The sequence below is a fragment of the Oncorhynchus masou genome, chromosome 9 (assembly GCF_036934945.1).
Source record: "Oncorhynchus masou masou isolate Uvic2021 chromosome 9, UVic_Omas_1.1, whole genome shotgun sequence".
In the NCBI taxonomy this organism is placed as follows: Eukaryota; Metazoa; Chordata; class Actinopteri; order Salmoniformes; family Salmonidae; genus Oncorhynchus; species Oncorhynchus masou.
The window spans coordinates 17128531-17152730 of record NC_088220.1 but is presented as its reverse complement, the minus strand read 5'-3'; the positions used below and the strand labels follow the sequence as shown (position 1 = coordinate 17152730).

General features: G+C 41.4%; 1 protein-coding gene across 2 annotated transcripts in view; it reads left to right on the top strand.

Moving 5' to 3' along the window:
• The window catches only part of nrg2b (neuregulin 2b), a 49590-nt gene that overhangs the window by 14849 nt on the left and 10541 nt on the right, over nucleotides 1-24200 (top strand). For both annotated transcript variants that reach the window (XM_064973322.1, XM_064973321.1), the window contains exons 2-5: nucleotides 16324-16486; nucleotides 16658-16776; nucleotides 17614-17734; nucleotides 21289-21347. In XM_064973322.1, the coding sequence (XP_064829394.1) occupies nucleotides 16324-16486; nucleotides 16658-16776; nucleotides 17614-17734; nucleotides 21289-21347 (462 nt within the window). The remainder of the gene's footprint in view (nucleotides 1-16323; nucleotides 16487-16657; nucleotides 16777-17613; nucleotides 17735-21288; nucleotides 21348-24200) is intronic.

The window sequence follows — 24200 nt, the reverse complement described above, 5'->3', positions numbered from 1 at the left end:
GACAGAGAGAGAAACAGAGACAGAGAGAGAGAAACAGAAACAGAGAGAGAAAAGGGCCACGAGAAAAGGGCAACCAGTGAAGAACACACCATTGTAAATACAACCCATATCTATGCTTATTTATTTTATATTGTGTCCTTTACCATTTGTATATTGTTAAAACACTGTATATATATATATATATATATATATATGACATTTGTAATGTCTTTATTGTTTTGAAACTTCTGATGGGTGATGTTTACTGTTAATTTTTATTGTTTCTTTCACTTTATATATTATCTACCTTACTTGCTTTGGCAATGTTAACACGTTTCCCATGCCAATAAAGCCCTTGAATTGAATTGAGAGAAACAGAGACAGAGAGAGAGAAACAGAGACAGAGAGAGAAACAGAGACAGAGAGAGGAACAGAGACAGAGAGAGAAACAGAGACAGAGAGAGAAACAGAGACAGAGAGAGAAACAGAGACAGAGAGAGGGGTATGCTAATTTGGTATAGAGCAGACCTAACTCACTCCATTAAATTAATCAAAACAGGAATATTCTACATTTGGCTAGAAATTCAAAAGGAAATTATCCTAACAGAGAAAAATGTCCTCCTGTGTGCTACCTATGGGGCAGCAGTGTAGCCTAGTGGTTAGAGCATTGGACTAGTAACCGAAAGGTTGCAAGTTCAAATCCCCGAGCTGGCAAGGTACAAAATCTGTCGTTCTGCCCCTGAACAGGCAGTTAACCCACTGTTCCTAGGCCGTCATTGAAAATAAGAATTTGTTCTTAACTGACTTGCCTAGTAAAATAAAGGTACAAAAATTTAAAAAATAATAATATCCCCCCACTAGAATCCCCATATTTTAATGAAGACAGCTTCTCCATCCTAGAGGGGGAAATCAATCATTTCCAGGCCCAGGGACATGTACTAGTCTGTGGCGACCTAAATGCCAGAACCGGACAAGAACATGACACCCTCAGTACACAGGGGGACAAACACCTGCCTGGAGGTGACAGCATTCCCTTCCCCGTATGCCCCCCTAGGCACAACTATGACAACATAACCAACAAAAACGGGTCACAACTCCTGCAGCTCTGTCACACGCTGGGTATGTACATAGTTAATGGTAGGCTTCAAGGGGACTCCTATGGTAGGTACACCTATAGCTCATCTCTTGGCAGTAGTACTGTAGACTACTTTATCACTGACCTCAACCCAGAGTCTCTCAGAGCGTTCACAGTCAGCCCACTGACACCCCTATCAGACCACAGCACAATCACAGTCTACCTAAACAGAGCAATACTCAATCATGAGGCATCAAAGCCAAAGGAACTGAGTAACATTAAGAAATGCTATAGATGGAAGGAATGCAGTTTGGAAACCTACCAAAAAACAACAACAAATTCAATCCCTTTTAGACAATTTCCTGGGTAAAACGTTCCACTGTAATAGTGAAGGTGTAAACTTGGCAGTAGAAAATCTTAACAGTATATTTGACCTCTCAGCTTCCCTATCAAATCTAAAAATCTCAAATAGAAAACCAAAGAAAATTAACAACAATGACAAATGGTTTGATGAAGAATGCAAAAATCTAAGAAAGAAATTGAGAAACCTGTCCAACCAAAAACATAGAGACCCGGAAAACCTGAGTCTACGCCTTCACTATGGTGAATCACTAAAACAATACAGAAATACACTACGGAAAAAGAAGGAACAGCATGTCAGAAATCAGCTCAATGTAATTGAAGAATCCATAGACTCTAACCACTTCTGGGAAAATTGGAAAACACTAAACAAACAACAACACGAAGAATTATCTATCCAAAATGGAGATGTATGGGTAAACCACTTCTCCAATCTTTTTGGCTCTATAACAAAGAATAAAGAGCAAAAACATATACATGATCAAATACAGATCTTAGAATCAACTATTAAAGACTACCAGAACCCACTGGATTCTCCAATTACATTGAATGAGTTACAGGACAAAATAAAAACCCTCCAACCCAAAAAGGCCTGTGGTGTTGATGGTATCCTCAATGAAATGATCAAATATACAGACAACAAATTCCAATTGGCTATACTAAAACTCTTTAACATCATCCTTAGCTCTGGCATCTTCCCCAATATTTGGAACCAAGGACTGATCACCCCAATCCACAAAAATGGAGACAAATTCGACCCCAATAACTACCGTGGAATATGCGTCAACAGTAACCTTGGGAAAATCCTCTGCATTATCATTAACAGTAGACTCGTACACTTCCTCAATGAAAACAATGTACTGAGCAAATGTCAAATTGGCTTTTTACCAAATTACCGTACAACAGACCATGTATTCACCCTGCACACCCTAATTGACAACTAAACAAACAAAAACAAAGGCAAAGTCTTCTCATGCTTTGTTGATTTCAAAAAAGCCTTCGACTCAATTTGGCATGAGGGTCTGCTATGCAAACTGATGGAAAGTGGTGTTGGGGGTAAAACATACAACATCATAAAATCCATGTACACAAACAACAAGTGTGCGGTTAAAATTGGCAAAAAACACACATTTCTTCACACAGGGTCGTGGGGTTAGACAGGGATGCAGCTTAAGCCCCACCCTCTTCAACATATATATCAACGAACTGGCGCGGGCACTAGAAAAGTCTGCAGCACGCGGCCTCACCCTACTAGAATCTGAAGTCAAATGTCTGCTGTTTGCTGATGATCTGGTGCTTCTGTCACCAACCAAGGAGGGCCTACAGCAGCACCTAGATCTTATGCACAGATTCTGTCAGACCTGGGCCCTGACAGTAAATCTCAGTAAGACCAAAATAATGGTGTTCCAAAAAAGGTCCAGTCACCAGGACCACAAATACAAATTCCATCTAGACACTGTTGCCCTAGAGCATACAAAAAACTATACATACCTTGGCCTAAACATCAGCGCCACAGGTAACTTCCACAAAGCTGTGAACGATCTGAGAGACAAGGCAAGAAGGGCATTCTATGCCATCAAAAGGAACACAAATTTCAACATACCAATTAGGATTTGGCTAAAAATACTTGAATCAGTCATAGAGCCCATTTCCCTTTATGGTTGTGAGGTCTGGGGTCCGCTCACCAACCAAGACTTCACAAAATGGGACAAACACCAAATTGAGACTCTGCACGCAGAATTCTGCAAAAATATCCTCCATGTACAACGTAGAACACCAAATAATGCATGCAGAGCAGAATTAGGCCGATACCCACTAATTATCAAAATCCAGAAAAGAGCTGTTAAATTCTATAACCCCCTAAAAGGAAGCGATTCCCAAACCTTCCACAACAAAGCCATCACCTACAGAGAGATGAATCTGGAGAAGAGTCCCCTAAGCAAGCTGGTCCTGGGGCTCTGTTCACAAACACACCCTACAGAGCCCCATGACAGCAGCACAATTAGACCCAACCAAATCATGAGAAAACAAAAAGATAATTACTTGACACATTGGAAAGAATTAACAAAAAAAACAGAGCAAACTAGAATGCTATTTGGCCCTACACAGAGAGTACACAGCGGCAGAATACCTGACCACTGTGACTGACCCAAAATTAAGGAAAGCTTTGACTATGTACAGACTCAGCGAGCATAGCCTTGCTATTGAGAAAGGCCGCTGTAGGCAGACATGGCTCTCAAGAGAAGACAGGCTATGTGCTCACTGCCCACAAAATGAGGTGGAAACTGAGCTGCACTTCCTAACCTCCTGCCCAATGTATGACCATATTAGAGAGACATATTTCCCTCAGATTACACAGATCCACAAAGAATTCGAAAACAAATCCAATTTTGAAAAACTCCCATATCTACTGGGTGAAATTCCACAGTGTGCCATCAGAGCAGCAAGATTTGTGACCTGTTGCCACGAGAAAAGGGCAACCAGTGAAGAACACGCACCATTGTAAATACAACCCATATCTATGCTTATTTATTTTATCTTGTGTCCTTTACCATTTGTACATTGTAAAAACACTGTATATATATATATAATATGACATTTGTAATGTCTTTATTGTTTTGAAACTTCTGTATGTGTGATGTCTACTGTTAATTTTTATTGTTTATTTCACTTTATGTATTATCTACCTTACTTGCTTTGGCAATGTTAACACATGTTACCCATGCCAATAAAGCCCATTGAATTGAATTGAATTGAATTGAGAGAGAAACAGAGACAGAGAGAGAGAGAAACAGAGACAGAGAGAGAGAGAGAGAGGGAGAGAGAGAGAGAGAGATAGAAAGAGAGAAAGAGAGACAGAGAGAGAGAAAGTGAGAGACAGAGAGGGAGAGAGAGAGAAAGTGAGAGACAGAGAGAAACAGAGACAGAGAGCGAGAGAGAGAAACAGAGAGAGTGAGAGACAGAGAGAAAGAGACAAAAGAGCATGTCATGGAGGGACACATACTCTACTGCACATCTCTCCCTATCTTGCCTCCCTCCATCTCACTCTCTCTCTGCCTCACTCTCTCCTTCCCTCTCACGCTCTGGTTTCCATGGTGACAGCTGTGCTGCTGCAGAAATCACACCGATCTGAGACTGAGATAGAAGTGCTTCTCTCTTTCACACACACACACACACACACACACACACACACACACACACACACACACACACACACACACACACACACACACACACACACACACACACACACACACACACACACACACACACACACACACACACACACACACACACACACACACACACACACACACACACACACACACACACACACACACACACAGAGATATCTATGCAGAACGCAGCCCTAACATATGTTCATACATTCACCAAACACACACAGCATGAACTACCAACATTCTGTTTCACATAGGACATATAGCTGATGAATATACTGTGGTATCGTCTTCACACTCTGGTCTACAGATCCCCTCCCTCCGTGTGTCCATATGCTTTGTTTCTCAACATCAGTTGGCTCAGCACTGTGACACACGCCCTGCTGTGAACAGTCCTAATTGATTTGGCTTTCATATCACTCTTTGTTATTGAATCACGCTTACCAAAAAATCTGATCAATTTTGTTGCTGCTTTTCTCTGGAGGGAGAGAAGAAGGGGAAGAGGGGGAGTGGAGATGGAGAGGAGTGGAGGGAGGGGGGGCAGTGTGAGCATCAGCTGACCTTGAGAGGACCCCTTGATGGAAGCCTGTGAGTGCTGGTCATGTCTGATTGGTCAGATTGTGTTCTATTCCGGCTCGGCCCTGCGCCATGTGTTCGAACAGCGGCATCCTCAGATCACTCAATGATATAGAAGGCTTGGCTCAGCAAGTTTGTATCACACACACACACACGCAGGTGGTGTGTCAGTGCCTGGTGTGTATGTGTCCATCTGTGTACAGTGCGTAAAGTGTGTATACAATATTTCCCAGATGTCTATGATTCATCATTAGAGAGAAAGAGAGAGGATGGTATGTGGAGAGAGAGATGCTCAGTTTAAGAGGAGAGGACAGAAGAGAAAGGATCATGATGGAGAGGGTAGTATAGAGAGAGGATCATTATGGAGAGGGTAGTATAGAGAGAGGATCATTATGGAGAGGGTAGTATAGAGAGAAGATCATTATGGAGAGGGAAGTATAGAGAGAAGATCATTATGGAGAGGGTAGTATAGAGAGAAGATCATTATGGAGAGGGTAGTATAGAGAGAAGTTCATTATGGAGAGGGTAGTATAGAGAGAGGATACTAATGAAGAGAGTGGTAAAGAGAGAGAGGATCATTGTTGAGAGGGTAGTATAGAGAGAGGATCATGATGGAGAGGGTAGTATAGAGAGAAGATAATGATGGAGAGGGTAGTTTAGAGAGAATTACATTATGGAGAGGGTAGTATAGAGAGAAGATCATTATGGAGAGTGTAGTATAGAGAGAAGATCATTATGTAGAGGGTAGTATATAGAGAAAATCATGATGGAGAGGGTAGTATAGAGAGAAGATCATTATGGGGAGGGTAGTATAGAGAGAAGCTCATCATGGAGAGGGTAGTATAGAGAGAGGATCATTATGTAGAGGGTAGTATAGAGAGAGGATACTAATGAAGAGGGTAGTATAGAGAGAGGATCATGATGGAGAGGTTAGTATAGAGGGGATATCATTATGGAGAGGGTAGTATAGAGAGAGAGAGAGGATCATCATGGAGAGGGTAGTATAGAGAGATGATCATTTTGGAGAGGGTAGCATAGAGAGATGAACATTATGTAGAAGGTAGTATAGAGAGAGAGAGAGAGGATCATGATGGAGAGGGTAGTATAGAGAGAGAGGATCATAATGGAGAGGGTAGTATAGAGAGAGGATCATTATGTAGAGAGTAGTATAAAGAGAGAGAGGGGATCATTATATAGAGGGTAGTATTGAGAGAGGGGATCATTATATAGAGAGTAGTATAGAGAGAGGATCATTATGTAGAGAGTAGTATAGAGAGAGAGGATCATTATGTAGAGAGTAGTATAGAGAGAGAGGGGATCATTATGTAGAGAGTAGTATAGAGAGAGAGAGAGGATCATCATGGAGAGGGTAGTATAGAGATATGATCATTTTGGAGAGGGTAGCATAGAGAGATGAACATTATGTAGTGGGTAGTATAGAGAGAGAGAGGATCATTATGGAGAGGGTAGTATAGAGGGGATATCATTATGGACAGGGTAGTATAGAGAGAGAGAGAGGATCATCATGGAGAGGGTAGTATAGAGAGATGATCATTTTGGAGAGGGTAGCATAGAGATATGAACATTATGTAGAGGGTAGTATTGAGAGAGGGGATCATTATATAGAGAGTAGTATAGAGAGAGGATCATTATGTAGAGAGTAGTATAGAGAGAGATGATCATTATGTAGAGAGTAGTATAGAGAGAGGGGATCATTATGTAGAGAGTAGTATAGAGAGAGAGGGGATCATTATGTAGAGAGTAGTATTGAGAGAGGGGATCATTATGTAGAGAGTAGTATAGAGAGAGAGGGGATCATTAAGTAGAGAGTAGTATTGAGAGAGGGGATCATTATGTAGAGAGTAGTATAGAGAGAGAGGATCATAGTATAGAGAGAGTGGATATAGAGAGAGAGATCATTATGTAGAGAGTAGTATAGAGAGAGAGGGGATCATTATGTAGAGAGTAGTATAGAGAGAGAGGGGATCATTTTGGAGAGAGTAGTATAGAGAGAGAGGGGATCATTATGTAGAGGGTAGTATTGAGAGAGGGGATCATTATATAGAGAGTAGTATAGAGAGAGGATCATTATGTAGAGAGTAGTATAGAGAGAGAGAGGATCATTATGTAGAGAGTAGTATAGAGAGAGAGGGGTTCATTATGGAGAGGGTAGTAAAGAGAGAGAGGGAATCATTGTGGAGAGGGTAGTATTGAGAGAGGATCATTATGGAGAGGGTAGTATAGAGAGAGAGGGAATCATTGTGGAGAGGGTAGTATTGAGAGAGGATCATTGTTGAGAGGGTAGTATAGAGAGAGGGTCATTATGGAGAGGGTAGTATAGAGAGAGAGAGGATCATTGTGGAGAGGGTAGTATTGAGAGAGAGAGGATCATTGTGGAGAGGGTAGTATTGAGAGAGGATCATTGTTGAGAGGGTAGTATAGAGAGAGGATCATTATGGAGAGGGTAGTATAGAGAGAAGATCATTATGGAGAGGGTAGTATAGAGAGAAGATCATTATGGAGAGGGTAGTATAGAGAGAACATTATGGAGAGGGTAGTATAGCGAGAGAGAGGATCATTATGGAGAGGGTAGTATAGAGAGGATATCATTATGGACAGGGTAGTATAGAGAGAGAGGGGATCATTATGTAGAGAGTAGTATAGAGAGAGAGGGGATCATTATGGAGAGAGTAGTATAGAGAGAGAGGGGATCATTATGGAGAGAGTAGTATAGAGAGAGAGAGGATCATCATGGAGAGGGTAGTATAGAGAGATTATCATTATGGAGAGGGTAGCATAGAGAGAGGATCATTATGTAGAGAGTAGTATAGAGAGAGAGGGGATCATTATGTAGAGAGTAATATAGAGAGAGAGTGGATCATTATGGAGAGGGTAGTATAGAGAGAGAGGATCATTATGTAGAGAGTAGTATAGAGAGAGAGAGGATCATTATGTAGAGAGTAGTATAGAGAGAGATGATCATTATGTAGAGAGCAGTATTGAGAGAGAGAGGATCATTATGTAGAGAGTAGTATTGAGAGAGGGTATCATTATGTAGAGAGTAGTATAGAGAGAGAGGGGATCATTATGGAGAGAGTAGTATAGAGAGAGGGGATCATTGTGTAGAGAGTAGTATAGAGAGAGAGAGGATCATTATGTAGAGAGTAGTATAGAGAGAGAGAGGGGATCATTATGTAGAGGGAGGTATAGAGAGAGGATCATTATGTAGAGAGTAGTATAGAGAGAGAGAGGATCATTATGTAGAGAGTAGTATAGAGAGAGAGTGGATCATTATGGAGAGGGTAGTATAGAGAGAGAGGGGATCATTATGTAGAGAGTAGTATAGAGAGAGAGGGGATCATTATGTAGAGAGTAGTATAGAGAGAGAGGGGATCATTATGTAGAGAGTAGTATAGAGAGAGAGGGGATCATTATGTAGAGAGTAGTATAGAGAGAAGATCATTATCTAGAGAGTAGTATAGAGAGAGGATCATTATGTAGAGAGTAGTATAGAGAGAGAGAGGGGATCATTATGGAGAGGGTAGTATTGAGAGAGGATCATTATGTAGAGGGTAGTATAGAGAGGGGATCATTATGTAGAGAGTAGTATAGAGAGAGAGAGGATCATTATATAGAGAGTAGTATACAGAGAGAGGGGATCATTATGTAGAGAGTAGTATAGAGAGAGAGAGGATCATTATGTAGAGAGTAGTATAGAGAGAGAGGGGATCATTATGGAGAGGGTAGTATAGAGAGAGGGAATCATTGTGGAGATAGTATTGAGAGAGAGGGTAGTATATGAGAGAGGATCATTATGTAGAGAGTAATATATATAGAGAGAGGATCATTATATAGAGAGTAGTATACAGAGAGAGAGGATCATTATGTAGAGAGTAGTATAGAGAGAGAGAGGATCATTATGTAGAGAGTAGTATAGAGGGCGAGGGGATCATTATGTAGAGAGTAGTATTGAGAGAGGTGATCATTAAAATGTAGAGAGTAGTAGTAGAGAGAGGGATCATAGAGAGTAGTATGAGAGGGGGATCATTATGTAGAGAGTAGTATGGAGAGAGGGGATCATTATGTAGAGAGTAGTATAGAGAGAGGGGATCATTATGTAGAGAGTAGTATAGAGAGAGGGGATCATTATGGAGAGGGATATTATCATTATGTAGAGTAGTATATAGAGAGAGGGGATCATTATGGAGAGGTAGTATAGAGAGAGGGATCATTATGTAGAGAGTAGTATAGAGAGAGAGGGGATCATTATGTAGAGTAGTAGGGGATATAGAGAGAGGGGATCATTATGGTAGAGAGGGGATCATTAGTAGTAGAGAGAGAGGGGATCATTATGTAGAGGGTAGTATAGAGAGAGAGGATCATTATGTAGAGAGTAGTATAGAGAGTAGTATAGAGGGATCATTATGGAGAAGTAGAGAGGGGATCATTATGTAGAGAGTAGTATAGAGAGAGGGGATCATTATGGAGAGAGTAGTATAGATAGAGGGGATCATTATGTAGAGAGTAGTATAGAGAGAGAGAGGATCATTATGTAGAGAGTAGTATAGAGAGAGAGGGGAACATTATGGAGAGAGTAGTATAGAGAGAGGGGATCATTATGATCATTATAGAGAGGGGTATTTGGAGAGGGTATAGAGAGAGGGGATCATTATGTAGAGAGTAGTATAGAGAGAGAGGGGATCATTATGTATAGAGAGATCATTATGGAGAGTAGTAGAGAGAGGGGATCATTATGTAGAGAGTAGTATAGAGAGAGGGGATCATTATGTAGAGTAGTATAGAGAGAGAGGGATCATTATGGAGAGAGTATATGGGAGGGGATCATTATGTAGAGAGTAGGGGATCATTATATAGAGAGTAGTATAGAGAGAGAGGGGATCATTATGTAGAGAGTAGTATAGAGAGAGGGGAGAGAGGGTAGTATTGAGAGAGGGGATCATTATGTATAGAGAGTAGTATTGAGAGAGGGGATCATTATGTAGAGAGTAGTATAGTAGAGAGAGGGATCATTATGTAGAGAGTAGTATAGAGAGAGGGGATCATTATGTAGAGAGATCATTATAGTATAGAGAGAGAGAGGATCATTATGTAGAGAGTAGTATAGAGAGAGAGGGATCATTATGTAGAGAGTAGTATAGAGAGATGTAGAGAGGATCATTATGTAGAGAGTAGTATAGAGAGAGAGGATCATTATGTAGAGAGTAGTATAGTATAGAGAGAGGGGATCATTATGTAGAGAGTAGTATAGAGAGAGAGGGGATCATTAGAGAGTAGAGAGGATCATTATGTAGAGAGTAGTATAGAGAGAGGGATCATTATGTAGAGAGTAGTATAGAGAGAGGGGATCATTATGTAGAGAGTAGTATAGAGAGAGGGATCATTATGTAGAGAGTAGTATGGAGAGTAGTATAGGGATCATTATGTAGAGAGTAGTATATAGAGCGAGGGGATCATTATGTAGAGAGTAGTATTGAGAGAGGTGATCATTATGTAGAGAGTAGTATAGAGAGAGAGGGGATCATTATGTAGAGAGTAGTATAGAGAGAGGGGATCATTATGTAGAGAGTAGTATAGAGAGAGGGGATCATTATGTAGAGAGTAGTATAGAGAGAGAGGGGATCATTATGGAGAGGGTAGTATAGAGAGAGGGATCATTATGTAGAGAGTAGTATAGTGGAGAGAGAGGGGATCATTATGTAGAGAGTAGTATAGAGAGAGATAGTATAGAGAGAGGTTCATTATGTAGAGAGTAGTATAGAGAGAGAGGGATCATTATGTAGAGAGTAGTATAGAGAGAGGGTCATTATGTAGAGAGAGTATAGTATGGAGAGAGTATAGGGGATCATTATGTAGAGAGTAGTAGAGAGTAGTATATAGAGAGAGGGGATCATTATGTAGAGGGTAGTATTGAGAGAGGGGATCATTATGTAGAGAGTAGTATAGAGAGAGAGGGGATCATTATGTAGAGAGTAGTATGGAGAGGGAGAGAGAGGGGATCATGTATGTATAGAGAGGGATCATTAGTAGATAGAGAGAGAGGGGATCATTATGTAGAGAGTAGTATAGAGAGAGAGGGGATCATTATGTAGAGAGTAGTATAGAGAGAGAGGGGATCATTATGTAGAGAGTAGTATAGAGAGAGAGGATCATTATGTAGAGAGTAGTATAGAGAGAGAGGGGATCATTATGTAGAGAGTAGTAGGATCATTATGTAGAGAGTAGAGAGAGAGGGGATCATTATGTAGTAGAGTAGATCATTATAGAGAGAGAGAGCATCATTATGGAGAGGGTAGTATTGAGAGAGAGGATCATTATGTAGAGAGTAGTATAGAGAGAGAGGATCATTATGTAGAGAGTAGTATAGAGAGAGAGGATTATGTAGAGAGTAGTATAGAGAGAGAGGATCATTATGTAGAGAGTAGTACATAGAGAGAGAGGATCATTATGTAGAGAGTAGTATAGAGAGAGAGAGCATCATTATGGAGAGGGTAGTATTGAGAGAGCGGATCGTTGTAGAAAGAGAGAAGGCAAGATAGTGATGTAATAAGGAGGGCACTTTAACAACAGGGTTCGCTCTTGATTTTTTCTGAATTGTAGATGGATGTATGTGTGTGTGCGTATATTCCCGTGTGTACATGTGCATGCTTGCGTGTGTCCACTTGTGTGTGTATGTGTGCAGCTATTCAATCACTATGCTGCTCTGTCTCTTGTCAGTGGATTTCCTTTGTGCTCCCTTGCTCTGTCTCTTGTCAGTGGATTTCCTTTGTGCTCCCCTGCTCTGTCTCTTGTCAGTGGACTATGGAACACCGTTTGGGTCTTTTCTAGTCAAAAAATATACACATCAAATAACACTATTTCACGTGTCAAATTAGCTTTTAATTCAAATAACTCAATTCTGTTGTAGAATGTTGTGTGTGCTGAATTTGCATATGCAAGCCAAGCGCCACCGCTACGATCAGTAGCACTGTCAATGCTGTCAAAAAAACTGTCTGCAAACACCGGCTATGACATGTTTACTAATATCTTTGATACAAATGTTATTAGAACCTACTGGGGTAGCTAGCTAGTTTTAGCGTGGTACCGTACTAGCTAGCAGCCTGAAAACAATGACCAGTAGAAACTGCAGTATTCTTCAATATTCTTAGCAATGATTTAGGAATCCATGTGAGTAAGTATTAGCCCGGTAGCCACTTGTTCTCCCATGAAAATAACTAGCTAGCCAGCTACCTAACCTTGTTTCCCAAAGCTAACGTTATAAGCAACCAGCGAGCTCCAGTGAGGCTTGACCAGACCGGGTTATGTCATGTGCCTTTCCTATTTAAATAATGGTCAAACAAAAACAGTCTTGAAGAAATCACCACATATGCTGAGCATTTGTTGGCTCCTTTTCCTTCACTCTGCGGTCCAACTCATCCCAAACCATCTCAATTTGTTTGAGGTCAGGGGATTGTGGAGGCCAGGTCATCTGATGCAGCACTCCATCACTCTCCTTCTTGGTCAAATAGCCCTTACACAGCCTGGAGGTGTGTTGGGTCTTTGTCCTGTTGAAAAACAAATTATAGTCCCACTAAGCCCAAACCAGATGGGATGGTGTTTCGCTGCAGAATGCTGTGGTAACCATGCTGGTTAAGTTGGCCTTGAATTCTAAATAAATCATAGACAGTGTCACCAGCAAAGCAGCCATACACCATCATACTTCCTCCTCCTCCATGCATTACGGTGGAAATACACATGTGGAGATCATCCGTTCACCCACACCGCGTCCCACAAAGACACGGCAGTTGGCAGTTGGACTCATCAGACCAAAGGACAAATATCCACTGGTCTAGAGTCCATTGCTCATTTTTCTTGGTCCAAGCAAGTCTCTTCTTCTTATTGGTGTCCTTTAGTAGTTTCTTTGCAGAAATTCGACAATGAAGGCCTCATTCACACAACCTCCCTTCAACAGTTGATGTTGAAATGTGTCTGTTACTTGAACTCTGTGAAGCATTCATTTGGGCTGCAATTTCTGAGGCTGGTAACTCTAATGAACTTATCCTCTGCAGCAGAGGTAACTCTTAAACATCAGACCTACAGGGATTCAGTCCACAGGAGGAAATGTTCAGCAGGAGGGAAAACTGTGGAAGAGCTCATCAGGATTGGGGAAAGCATGTTTCTGACCACACTGCGTGCTGGGGTCATAGACCAACTGAAACTGAAGTCCCGGGAATCAAGGCTGCTGATAGGCTGAACGAGATGTGGTTATAAGTATTTGGCATGACCTTGACCTATAAGACACTAAAAAAAGTGGGGGTCCTCTGAATAGGAGACTAAGCTGTCCGACTAGAACTAGCCATAAAGGTTGGCTAGAATTGGCTCTCGAGTGGCGTAGTGGTCTAAGACACTGGCCGTTTTAACAAATACACATAGTAGATTGACTGGTACAATAAATGTAGATAATTTCACAGTTGTTTCAGAGTCCCGCAATAAGAGCGACGACGCTAATGTTCTGTAGGTGTTAAAACGGTGTGCATAGGCCACAGGAAGTAAACTGATACCGGACTGCCCTCTAGTCAAAGAGTAATGAGAGACACAGAAGCCCAGTCTAGGAGTTTAACGATGAAATCATTGATGAGAGTATATGGTTTGTGTACAGAGGAAGACAGGATCAAATATATATAAAATGCCTACAATGTATAAACAATATGACATTAAACAGGAGTGGCAGCAATCTATACACAATAGACAATAGGAGAAAATGAACACACCATAAATCCTCTCAAGAGAATTAACATTACAGTTGCACCAACTCGTAGGCTAATTACATAAATGTAGAAAATGGTAAGAGAACTGGTGAACAAAGTTATCCCTCTACGTACAAATGTATTGTATTTACATGTAACAAAAGCAACAGGAATATTATAAAATAAAGTATTCTGACTTACATTTCGTCAAAAACGCACAAATATGAAAACGGTGTGATCTCCACGGAAGCCAACCGAACTGAGAAATACATGTCAGTTTTATACTAACAAGTGGTTGCCATGGTGAATAATCCCATAGTAATTGGTAGGATTGTAAAGTGGCTGTTCCACTGATGTCAGAAGGTGAATTCACCAATTTGTAAGTCGCTCTGGATAAGAGCGTCTGCTAAATGACTTAAATGTAAATGTAAATGTAAATGTAGGACACATGAAAGGAAACATGGAAGAGTTTACCAGAGTCTCTAAATTAAAATAAACACTTGTAGATCCATATAATGTCCATTAGAGGATTCTAAATTGATATCTAAGGGGCTTTTATACAGGTGTCACTGAGTGGACTGAAACCCCATGTCATTGATCCACAATCCATAGGTAAGGCTGTACAGTGAAATAAGTATGCCCCCAATGCAATTCTAAAGTCAAATACATCCACAGGGTAATTTCAACAGATTTTTGTCAAATTCACAAATTATTGTCTTTTGTTGAAATTATATAAAAACATTAAAAACTTGATTAGCATGTTCTATTCCATTATGGTGCTATTTGTTTTCATTTGCATCACTTTCAGTGAGAAACTTTTATTTTGAAGGCGAACCGCAAATTACACTATTGTGGCTAATCCTTATTGTGTCTAGCTTCACATAGGTGGATTCGACAATCATTTATCAAATGAGCACAGTGTTATGAATGAGGGATATTTTAGATTATGACACCTAGCAAAATAGTTAGTTAGCTAACTATAGCTACTGAAACAGATTATCTTGTTTTGCTATGTTTTTGGGGAAGAACAAATTTAGTATGCATCAGCTAGCTACCTTTTTGTTATGACCAGCACTGTCCCAGAGCTTGGTAAAGTGTGTCTGGTGCACTAAACAAACCTTTACCAGCACCATAGTACACATATCGGTGAACTGCTGTGACATATCAAATACGACTGATAGTGTAATTAATGTGCATAACTGCGTAAAAAATGTATGAACGTGTTAAATGATTATGTGAGGTGCAGTCATATTCAGGTCCTGATTGGTCAACAGGCTTATATGACGCTCAAACAGTGTTATTTGATGTGTATCTTTTTTGACATGCAAAGACCCAAATGGTGTTCCATAGTGGACTCCTTTTGTGCTCTCCTGCTCTGGCTCATGTCAGTGTTGCAGGCTGTTATATTTTTAAGGGGAAGAGAGTGAGGGTCTCCAGAGATTCACACTGTGCCAGTTGATGGCAGAGCGAGGTTGGAAAACAGCACTCCGTAACAAAGCTCTACTGCAGAGGCGAGCTAGAAGAGCTTTAACTCCTCAAAATGCCGTCCTCTCTTTTTAAAGAGACAAAGAAATGCGAAAGTTGAAAAGTGACTCTCCAGGATTCAGTCCAGTGTTAGTGTATACTGAGCTGCTCTGTAACAGAGGTGGTTTGGAACAGAGAATCAGTTAGTAAAGTGTCAAGAGCCCATGTCAAAATGTCAGCTGGGATCAGGGTTCACCTGGGGTACTGCAGTTGATGAACAAATAATGTTAGCCTTGTTTCTAACTTTTCCCTCTATCCTTCTTTTTAACTCTCTCCCTACCCATCTCTCTCCTTGTCTCTCTCTCACTCAATTCATTTAATTCAAAGGGCTTTATTGGTATGGGAAACATATGTTTACATTGCCAAAGCAAGTGAAATAGATAATTAACAAAAGTAAAATAAACAATAAAAAATTAACTGTAACGCTCACAGAAGTTCTAAAGGAACAGAAACATTTCATTCTCTCTCTCTCTCTCTCTCTCTCTCTCTCTCTCTGTGTTCGTGTGTGTCTGTCTCTTGCTCTGCTCCCTCTCTCTGTCTGTCTGTCTCTCTCTCTCTCCCTCTCTCTCTCTCTCTCTCTCTCTCTGTGTGTGTGCGTCTCTCTCTGCTCCCTCTCTCTTTGTGTGTCCCTCTCTCTCCCCCTCTCCCCCCTCTCTCTCTCTCTCTCTCTCTCTCTCTCAATTCAATTCAATTCAAGGGCTTTATTGGCATGGGAAACATGTGTTAACATTGCCAAAGCAAGTGAGGTAGATAATATATAAAGTGAATGTATAAAGTGAAATAAACAATAAAAATTAACAGTAAACATTACACATACAGAAGTTTCAAAACAATAAAGACATTACAAATGTCATATATCTCTCTCTTTCTGTGTCTCTCTCCCTAGCTGCGGCCCCTAAGTTGCGGCCGATGCGGGGCCAGTCTCTAATGGAGGGGGAGAGACTGTATCTCAAGTGTGAGGCGTCAGGGAACCCCAGCCCCTCCTTCCAGTGGTACAAAGATGGCCGAGAGCTCCAGAGGGGAAAAGACATCAAAATCAAGACCAATAAGTGAGTCTCAGAGACCGGCCAACCTCCAGTCACACATTCACACACAGCAAAGGCAAGAGGTTCCAAAAAATATTCTATAGACTCTTGTTTCTGTTTTGAACTACCATTCATATTGACTCAAAGGAATCACTCTCACTCCATGTGTCTCTCTCTCTCGCTCATTTTCTGAAGAAAAAATTCCAAGGTCCAGATCAACCGAGTGAGGCTGGAGGATTCTGGGAACTACACGTGTGTGGTTGAGAACACGCTGGGCCAAGAAAACACTACGAGCGGCATCAGCATCCAGAGCCGTGAGTCCACAGACACACCATCCCCACTCTGCAGTATGACTTTCACACTCTTTCCACCTTCTTCATTAACTACCACAGACTCTGTTTTCCTTGACAACCACAATACTCTTTCTATCTTCCTTGGTTACCACCATGTTCATTCTCTCGTTCTTGACATCCACCATGGCAACGTTCTTTCCCTTTCTTCCTTAGTAACTATTTATTAACCCTCTCCGTAGTGACCTCTACACTTTCCTTCTTTTCCTTAGTTACCGCCACGCTCCCCCTCTTCCTTGCTGACCACTACTCTTTCTCTCTCTCCTCCATAGTGACCACTACTCTTTCTCTCTCTCCTCCATAGTGACCACTACTCTTTCTCTCTCTCCTCCATAGTGACCACTACTCTTTCTCTCTCTCCTCCATAGTGACCACTACTCTTTTCTCTCTCCTCCTCTTACTCTCTCTCCTCCATAGTGACCACTACTCTTTCTCTCTCTCCTCCATAGTGACCACTACTCTTTCTCTCTCTCCTCCATAGTGACCACTACTCTTACTCTCTCTCCTCCATAGTGACCACTACTCTTTCTCTCTCTCCTCCATAGTGACCACTACTCTTTCTCTCTCTCCTCCATAGTGACCACTACTCTTACTCTCTCTCCTCCATAGTGACCACTACTCTTACTCTCTCTCCTCCATAGTGACCACTACTCTTACTCTCTCTCCTCCATAGTGACCACTACTCTTACTCTCTCTCCTCCATAGTGACCACTACTCTTACTCTCTCTCCTCCATAGTGACCACTACTCTTACTCTCTCTCCTCCATAGTGACCACTACTCTTTCTCTCTCTCCTCCATAGTGACCACTACTCTGTCTCCAGGCTCGAGTCACGCCCGGCGCTGTAACGACACAGAGAAGTCGTACTGTGTCAACGGTGGAGACTGTTATTTCATACACGGTATAAACCAACTGTCATGCAAGTAAGTGAGGGGTCCTGTCCTCCTGCTGTATCTGTCACTGTGTGGCTTCAGCTGTGTGTTGTTCACCCTGTTAACCCAATCGCCAATCTCCTTCTCCAGACACAGAATGCCAAGTGTCATCAAGCTGTAAATGATCCTCTCAAGGATTAGTCTGGGTGCAACATTAAAATGCTTCCTTGTTGATTGTAAACTCATTCTTCTCTCTTCACCCCCCTGTTTCTCTTCCTCTCTACAAACATGTTTCTTTCCTCTATCTCTGATCTGTCCTCTTCTTGAAATCTAGGTGTATTCCCCTTCATCTCTTTCTCCTTCTTTCTCTTGCTCTCTTCCCTCTCTCTTTCTCTCTCTTTGTATTATTCTCTCTCTCTCTAATAAATATCCAGCTCATTCCCAGACAGCTCATTCCCAGACAGCTCATTCACAAAAAAATGTTTTTAAACAAGCACTGCACTGAGGTAATGGGGATGGAATGCATTTACTTCTCCCAGGTCAACAAGGCCCCACAGACAACCTAAAAACTAGTTATACCTTGTTCCGTTTCGTACTGTGACAGACAGCCTAAAAACTAGTTATACCTTGTTCTGTTACATACTGTGACAGACAGCCTAAAAACTAGTTATACCTTGTTCCGTTTCGTACTGTGACAGACAGCCTAAAACTAGTTATACCTTGTTCTGTTACATACTGTGACAGACAGCCTAAAACTAGTTATACCTTGTTCTGTTACATACTGTGACAGACAGCCTAAAACTAGTTATACCTTGTTCTGTTACATACTGTGACAGACAGCCTAAAACTAGTTATACCTTGTTCTGTTACATACTGTGACAGACAGCCTAAAACTAGTTATACCTTGTTCTGTTACATACTGTGACAGACAGCCTAAAACTAGTTATACCTTGTTCTGTTACATACTGTGACAGACAGCCTAAAACTAGTTATACCTTGTTCTGTTACATACTGTGACAGACAGCCTAAAACTAGTTATACCTTGTTCTGTTACATACTGTGACAGACAGCCTAAAACTAGTTATACCTTGTTCTGTTACATACTGTGACAGACAGCCTAAAACTAGTTATACCTTGTTCTGTTACATACTGTGACAGACAGCCTAAAACTAGTTATACCTTGTTCTGTTACATACTGTGACAGACAGCCTAAAACTAGTTATACCTTGTTCTGTTTCGTACTGTGACAGACAGCCTAAAACTAGTTATACCTTGTTCTGTTACATACTGTGACAGACAGCCTAAAACTAGTTATACCTTGTTCTGTTACATACTGTGACAGACAGCCTAAAACTAGTTATACCTTGTTCTGTTTCGTACTGTGACAGACAGCCTAAAACTAGTTATACCTTGTTCTGTTACATACTGTGACAGACAGCCTAAAACTAGTTATACCTTGTTCTGTTACATACTGTGACAGACAGCCTAAAACTAGTTATACCTTGTTCTGTTACATACTGTGACAGACAGCCTAAAACTAGTTATACCTTGTTCTGTTACATACTGTGACAGACAGCCTAAAACTAGTTATACCTTGTTCTGTTACATACTGTGACAGACAGCCAAACAAAAGATCTGCAGGAAAACCTTATGAGGTGTTTAGGTGCTGGCTGGCTGATACCTACACAGAACACTACTCTGTCAGGCCGTGGGAGTTAGATGTGTATCCAGCCATGTCGCCGGTGAATTAAGGGTAGTTCTTCCTGATCGTGAGTTGTGTGTCTGAGTTGTGTGGAGAGGGACAGTGCTAGAGCTATGGTGTGACAGAGCTGCATGTAAAGAAACACAGAGTTAGAGCTATGTTGTGTTCTCTCTGAGCCAAGATGCCAGTCTGTTTAGACAGATCAGCGCAGTTCTGAATTAACAAGGCAGACTGGCTATGATGTGACACTGGCATTCTATGTTAGAGGTTAGCAGTTCTCAGACAAATCCCTTTCCCTCCAATCCCCCTTCAGCATCAGAGAGACAGAAGAAGAGAATGAAATGCAGGAATGACATCATTCAGATGAGTGCTGGTTTATCCCTCTGTGGAGATGAGTGGAGGCTGTTTTTCTTTAGCTTGTTCTCAAGGCTGACAAAAAGAGGGGAAGAGAGAGAGAGAGTGGGGAGATGAGAAAGAGGGAGAGATGGAGATAGCAGGATATTGATAGGGTGCGAGAAGAATAGTGAGAGAAAAAGGGGAGATAGATGTTACATACTGTGCATCAGAGAAAGAGAGGGAGATAAAAAAGGGTTGAGTGACAGACAGCCTAAAACTAGTTATACCTTGTTCTGTTACATACTGTGACAGACAACCTAAAAAGGAAGTGAGGAGGGATGGTGAGACAGAGAGCCTAAAAGAGAGAGTTCTGTTAGAGAGTGAGAGACAGGAGTTATACCTTGAGAGATACTGTGAGACAGCCTAAAACTAGTTATAGTGTTACATAGTGACAGAGCCTAAAACTAGGATCTGCTAGTCTGCATGCTGCCTCAAGTGTCTCAAATCCACACTTTGCTTCTAATCTATTTATAACTGCATGGGAAATTGCTGAGTGAGGTTTTTGCTTTAATTGATCCAAAATGCACATTGATGTTGTGTCTTTGGTACTGTATGAGGAAAAATTATATCCTGTGCAGTTTTATGCATTTTATGAATATGCAGACCCTGTGAGACTAGTTGAACTGAATGCTGTTTTAGAAAATCAGGGATCAGGATATGTATGTGTTAGGGAGAATTATGTTGCCAAGTTGCTGTGTATTTACAGTACGGTAAGTGTGAGAACTTGGACATCCCCTGTGTACTCCAATCCCCCACCTTTCTCTCCTAGATGCCAATGAGGTCCTTCAGCAAAGGGGGGCTTCCTTACAGACTTAGCCTTTGCAGTTTTCCAAGCACAACCTCTATGAAAGTGCATCTTGGGAAACAAACCCTGTCCAGCAGTTATGTCTAGGGGGTGTTTTTGATACTTCCGGAAACACGTCCCAAAGCAGACCAGACAGACTAGATTGGGTTTTGGGGTTTGGCAAGTCAATGGGAGAAGTGAAAAATGTGTCCTTTGTTGTTAATATTCCCGTATTCTAATGGCACAACCTGAACCTGTCATTACTACAACCTCGTGAAAATTACCAACTGACAGTTTTTCATTTTTGTCAAAAACAACTTTATGTCAAAGGAGTTTTATTTGATGGTCTGCACATGCGCAGTTCAGCGCGACACAAACGTTAAACCCAATGAGCTATGCTAGCTAACGTCGCCATAACATCGCCTACAAGTGTGATCAGGGATTTCTATTGGAGAAGCCGTTTCTACATATCTTCATACTGTACTGTCTTTGATAGCGCTCTCTGTATCTCTGTCACATACTGTTAGCTTGTGCTCTGTTTCTAACTCCATGTTCTCTGCTCTCTTGTGTCTCAATCCCCCTCCTTTTCTCCTAGATCCCTCTCTCCCTCCAGACTTAGCCTTTGGTCCCTCCCTCCTCTAATATGTACTCCCTCTTCCGTCTCTCAACCTACTATTTTCTCCTCCCTCCCTCCGTCCTTCTGTGGCTTGTTTCCCCCATCAGGTGTCCAAATGACTATACAGGTGATCGCTGTCAAAAATCCGTCATGGCAGGTTTTTACAGTATGTTCATTTCCTCCTGCCTGCCTGTCTGTCTGCCTGTCTGTCTGTCTGTCTGTCTGTCTGTCTGTCTGTCTGTCTGTCTGTCTGTCTGTCTGTCTGTCTGTCTGCCTGTCTGTCTGTCTGCCTGTCTGTCTGTCTGTCTGTCTGTCTGTCTGTCTGTCTGCCTGTCTGTCTGTCTGTCTGTCTGTCTGTCTGTCTGTCTGCCTGTCTGCCTGTCTGTCTGTCTGTCTGTCTGTCTGTCTGTCTGTCTGTCTGTCTGTCTGTCTGCCTGTCTGTCTGTCTGTCTGTCTGTCTGCCTGTCTGCCTGTCTGTCTGTCTGTCTGTCTGTCTGTCTGTCTCTGTCTGTCTGTCTGTCTGTCTGTCTGTCTGTCTGTGTGTGTGTGTGTGTGTGTGTGTGTGTGTGTGTGTGTGTGTGTGTGTGTGTGTGTGTGTGTGTGTGTGTGTGTGTGTGTGTGTGTGTACGTGCATGCCTCTATGTCCATCCCTTTCCTGTTGCCATTCCTCTCACCTTCCTCTGCTGCACTATATGCCCTACCTGGCGATGGTCTTTACACAGAGTGAGATGACCAGTAGACCCCTTAAAAATGGATAATAGTGGTGCATGCAGAGACACACACCAGAGTCAACACATAGGTCCCTATGCATGCCCTCCTGATCATGTGCTACACAGTATGCTGCAGTAGAGATTGGATAATGATACAGTGAATGTAATTTACAGGGTGCACCTGATATGCAGCTTGGATGGCTTGATGCAATGCTTGATGCGAAGACCTGTAGTTATCTGTGATGTTCTGACTCGAAGTAGTACTGCTGCAGATGGGCAACTGATAACCCATTGTCATAATATTTCCTGAGAGCTCATCCTAAATCAGTTATGATATTCAAATCATTCAAATGTCTGGTTTGTTTGCCCCATCAACGTCCTGTTTACCTGTGTGACCAGTTCTTTGGAAGTATAGTACAGTGACTATAGTAGCTGGGAGTAAAGCACTTTAAACTAGTTTGTCATCATTCTTCCCTAATGGGAGTACAATATGAATATATACATAATACCTACTATTTGCAGTACATATATATATTATATTTAGTTAATCCTGCAATGATCAGTCTTTTCTATGCAACATGGACTCAGGGGCAAATGTAACGTAAATCCGGGACTCTTCAATTAGTCTGATATGTTACGTTTCGTACAATATGAATCCCTTTGTGGATGTCCATAATCAATTTCATATGATATGTTACGAATTACAATTTATACAATATGTATCCCTTTGTGGATGTCCATAATCAATTTCATATGATATGTTACGAATTACAATTTATACAATATGAATCCCTTTGTGGATGTCCATAATCAATTTCATATGATATGTTACGAATTACAATTTATACAATATGTATCCCTTTGTGGATGTCCATAATCAATTTCATATGATATGTTACGAATTACAATTTATACAATATGTATCCCTTTGTGGATGTCCATAATCAATTTCATATATGTTACGAATTACAATTTATACAATATGTAGACGAATTTGCAAAACATGAGATATGTTACGAATTCCAATTTGTTGTGGCTAACGTTAGCTAGTTGGCTAATGATAACGTTAACTAGTTGGCTAATGTTAGCTAGTCTAGTGGTTAGGGTTATGGTTAAGGTTAGGAGTTAGGTTAAAGGGTTAATATTAGGGAAGGGTTAGCTAACATGCTAAAAAGTATTAAGTACAGTCATGGCCAAAAGTTTTGAGAATGACACAAATATGAATTTTCACAAAGTTTGCTGCTTCAGTCTCTTTAAATATTTTTGTCAGATGTTACTATGGAATACTGAAGTATAATTACAAGCATTTCATAAGTGTCAAAGGCTTTTATTGACAATTACATGAAGTTGATGCAAAGAGTCAATATTTGCAGTGTTGACCCTTCTTTTTCAAGACCTCTGCAATCTGCCCTGGCATGCTGTCAATTAACTTCTGGGCCACATCCAGAAGTTTGTCAGAATTTGTGGGTTTTTGTTTGTCCACCCGTCTCTTGTGGACTGACCACAAGTTCTCAATGGGATTCAGGTCTGGGGAGTTTCCTGGCCATGGACCCAAAATATTGAGGTTTTGTTCCCCGAGCCACTTAGTTATCACTTTTGCCTTATGGCAAGGTGCTCAATCATGCTGGAAAAGGCATTGTTCGTCACCAAACTGTTCCTGAATGGTTGGGAGAAGTTGCTCTCGGAGTGTTGGTAGCATTCTTTATTCATGGCTGTGTTATTAGGCAAAATTGTGAGTGAGCCCACTCCCTTGGCTGAGAAGCAACCCCACACATAAATGGTCTCAGGATGCTTTACTGTTGGCATGGCACAGGACTGATGGTAGCGCTCACCTTGTCTTCTCAAGGAGAAGCTTTTTTCCGGATGCCCCAAACAATCGAAAAGGGAATTCATCAGAGAAAATTACTTTACCCCAGTCCTCAGCAGTCCAATCTCTGTTCCTTTTGCAGAATACCAGTCTGTCCCTGATGTTTTTCCTGGAGAGAAGTGGCTTCTTTGCTGCCCTTCTTGACACCAGCCCATCTTCCAAAAGTCTTTGCTTCACTGTGTGTGCAGATGCACTCACACCTGCCTGCTGCCATTCCTGAGCAAGCTCTGTACTGGTGGTGCCCCGATCCTGCAGCTGAATCAACTTTAGGAGATGGTCTTGGCACTTGCTGGACTTTCTTGGGCGCTCTGAAGCCTTCTTCACAACAATTGAACCGCTCTCCTTGAAGTTCTTGATGATCCGATAAATGGTTGATGTAGGTGCAATCTTACTGGCAGCAATATCCTTGCCTGTGAAGCCCTTTTTGTGCAAAGCAATGATG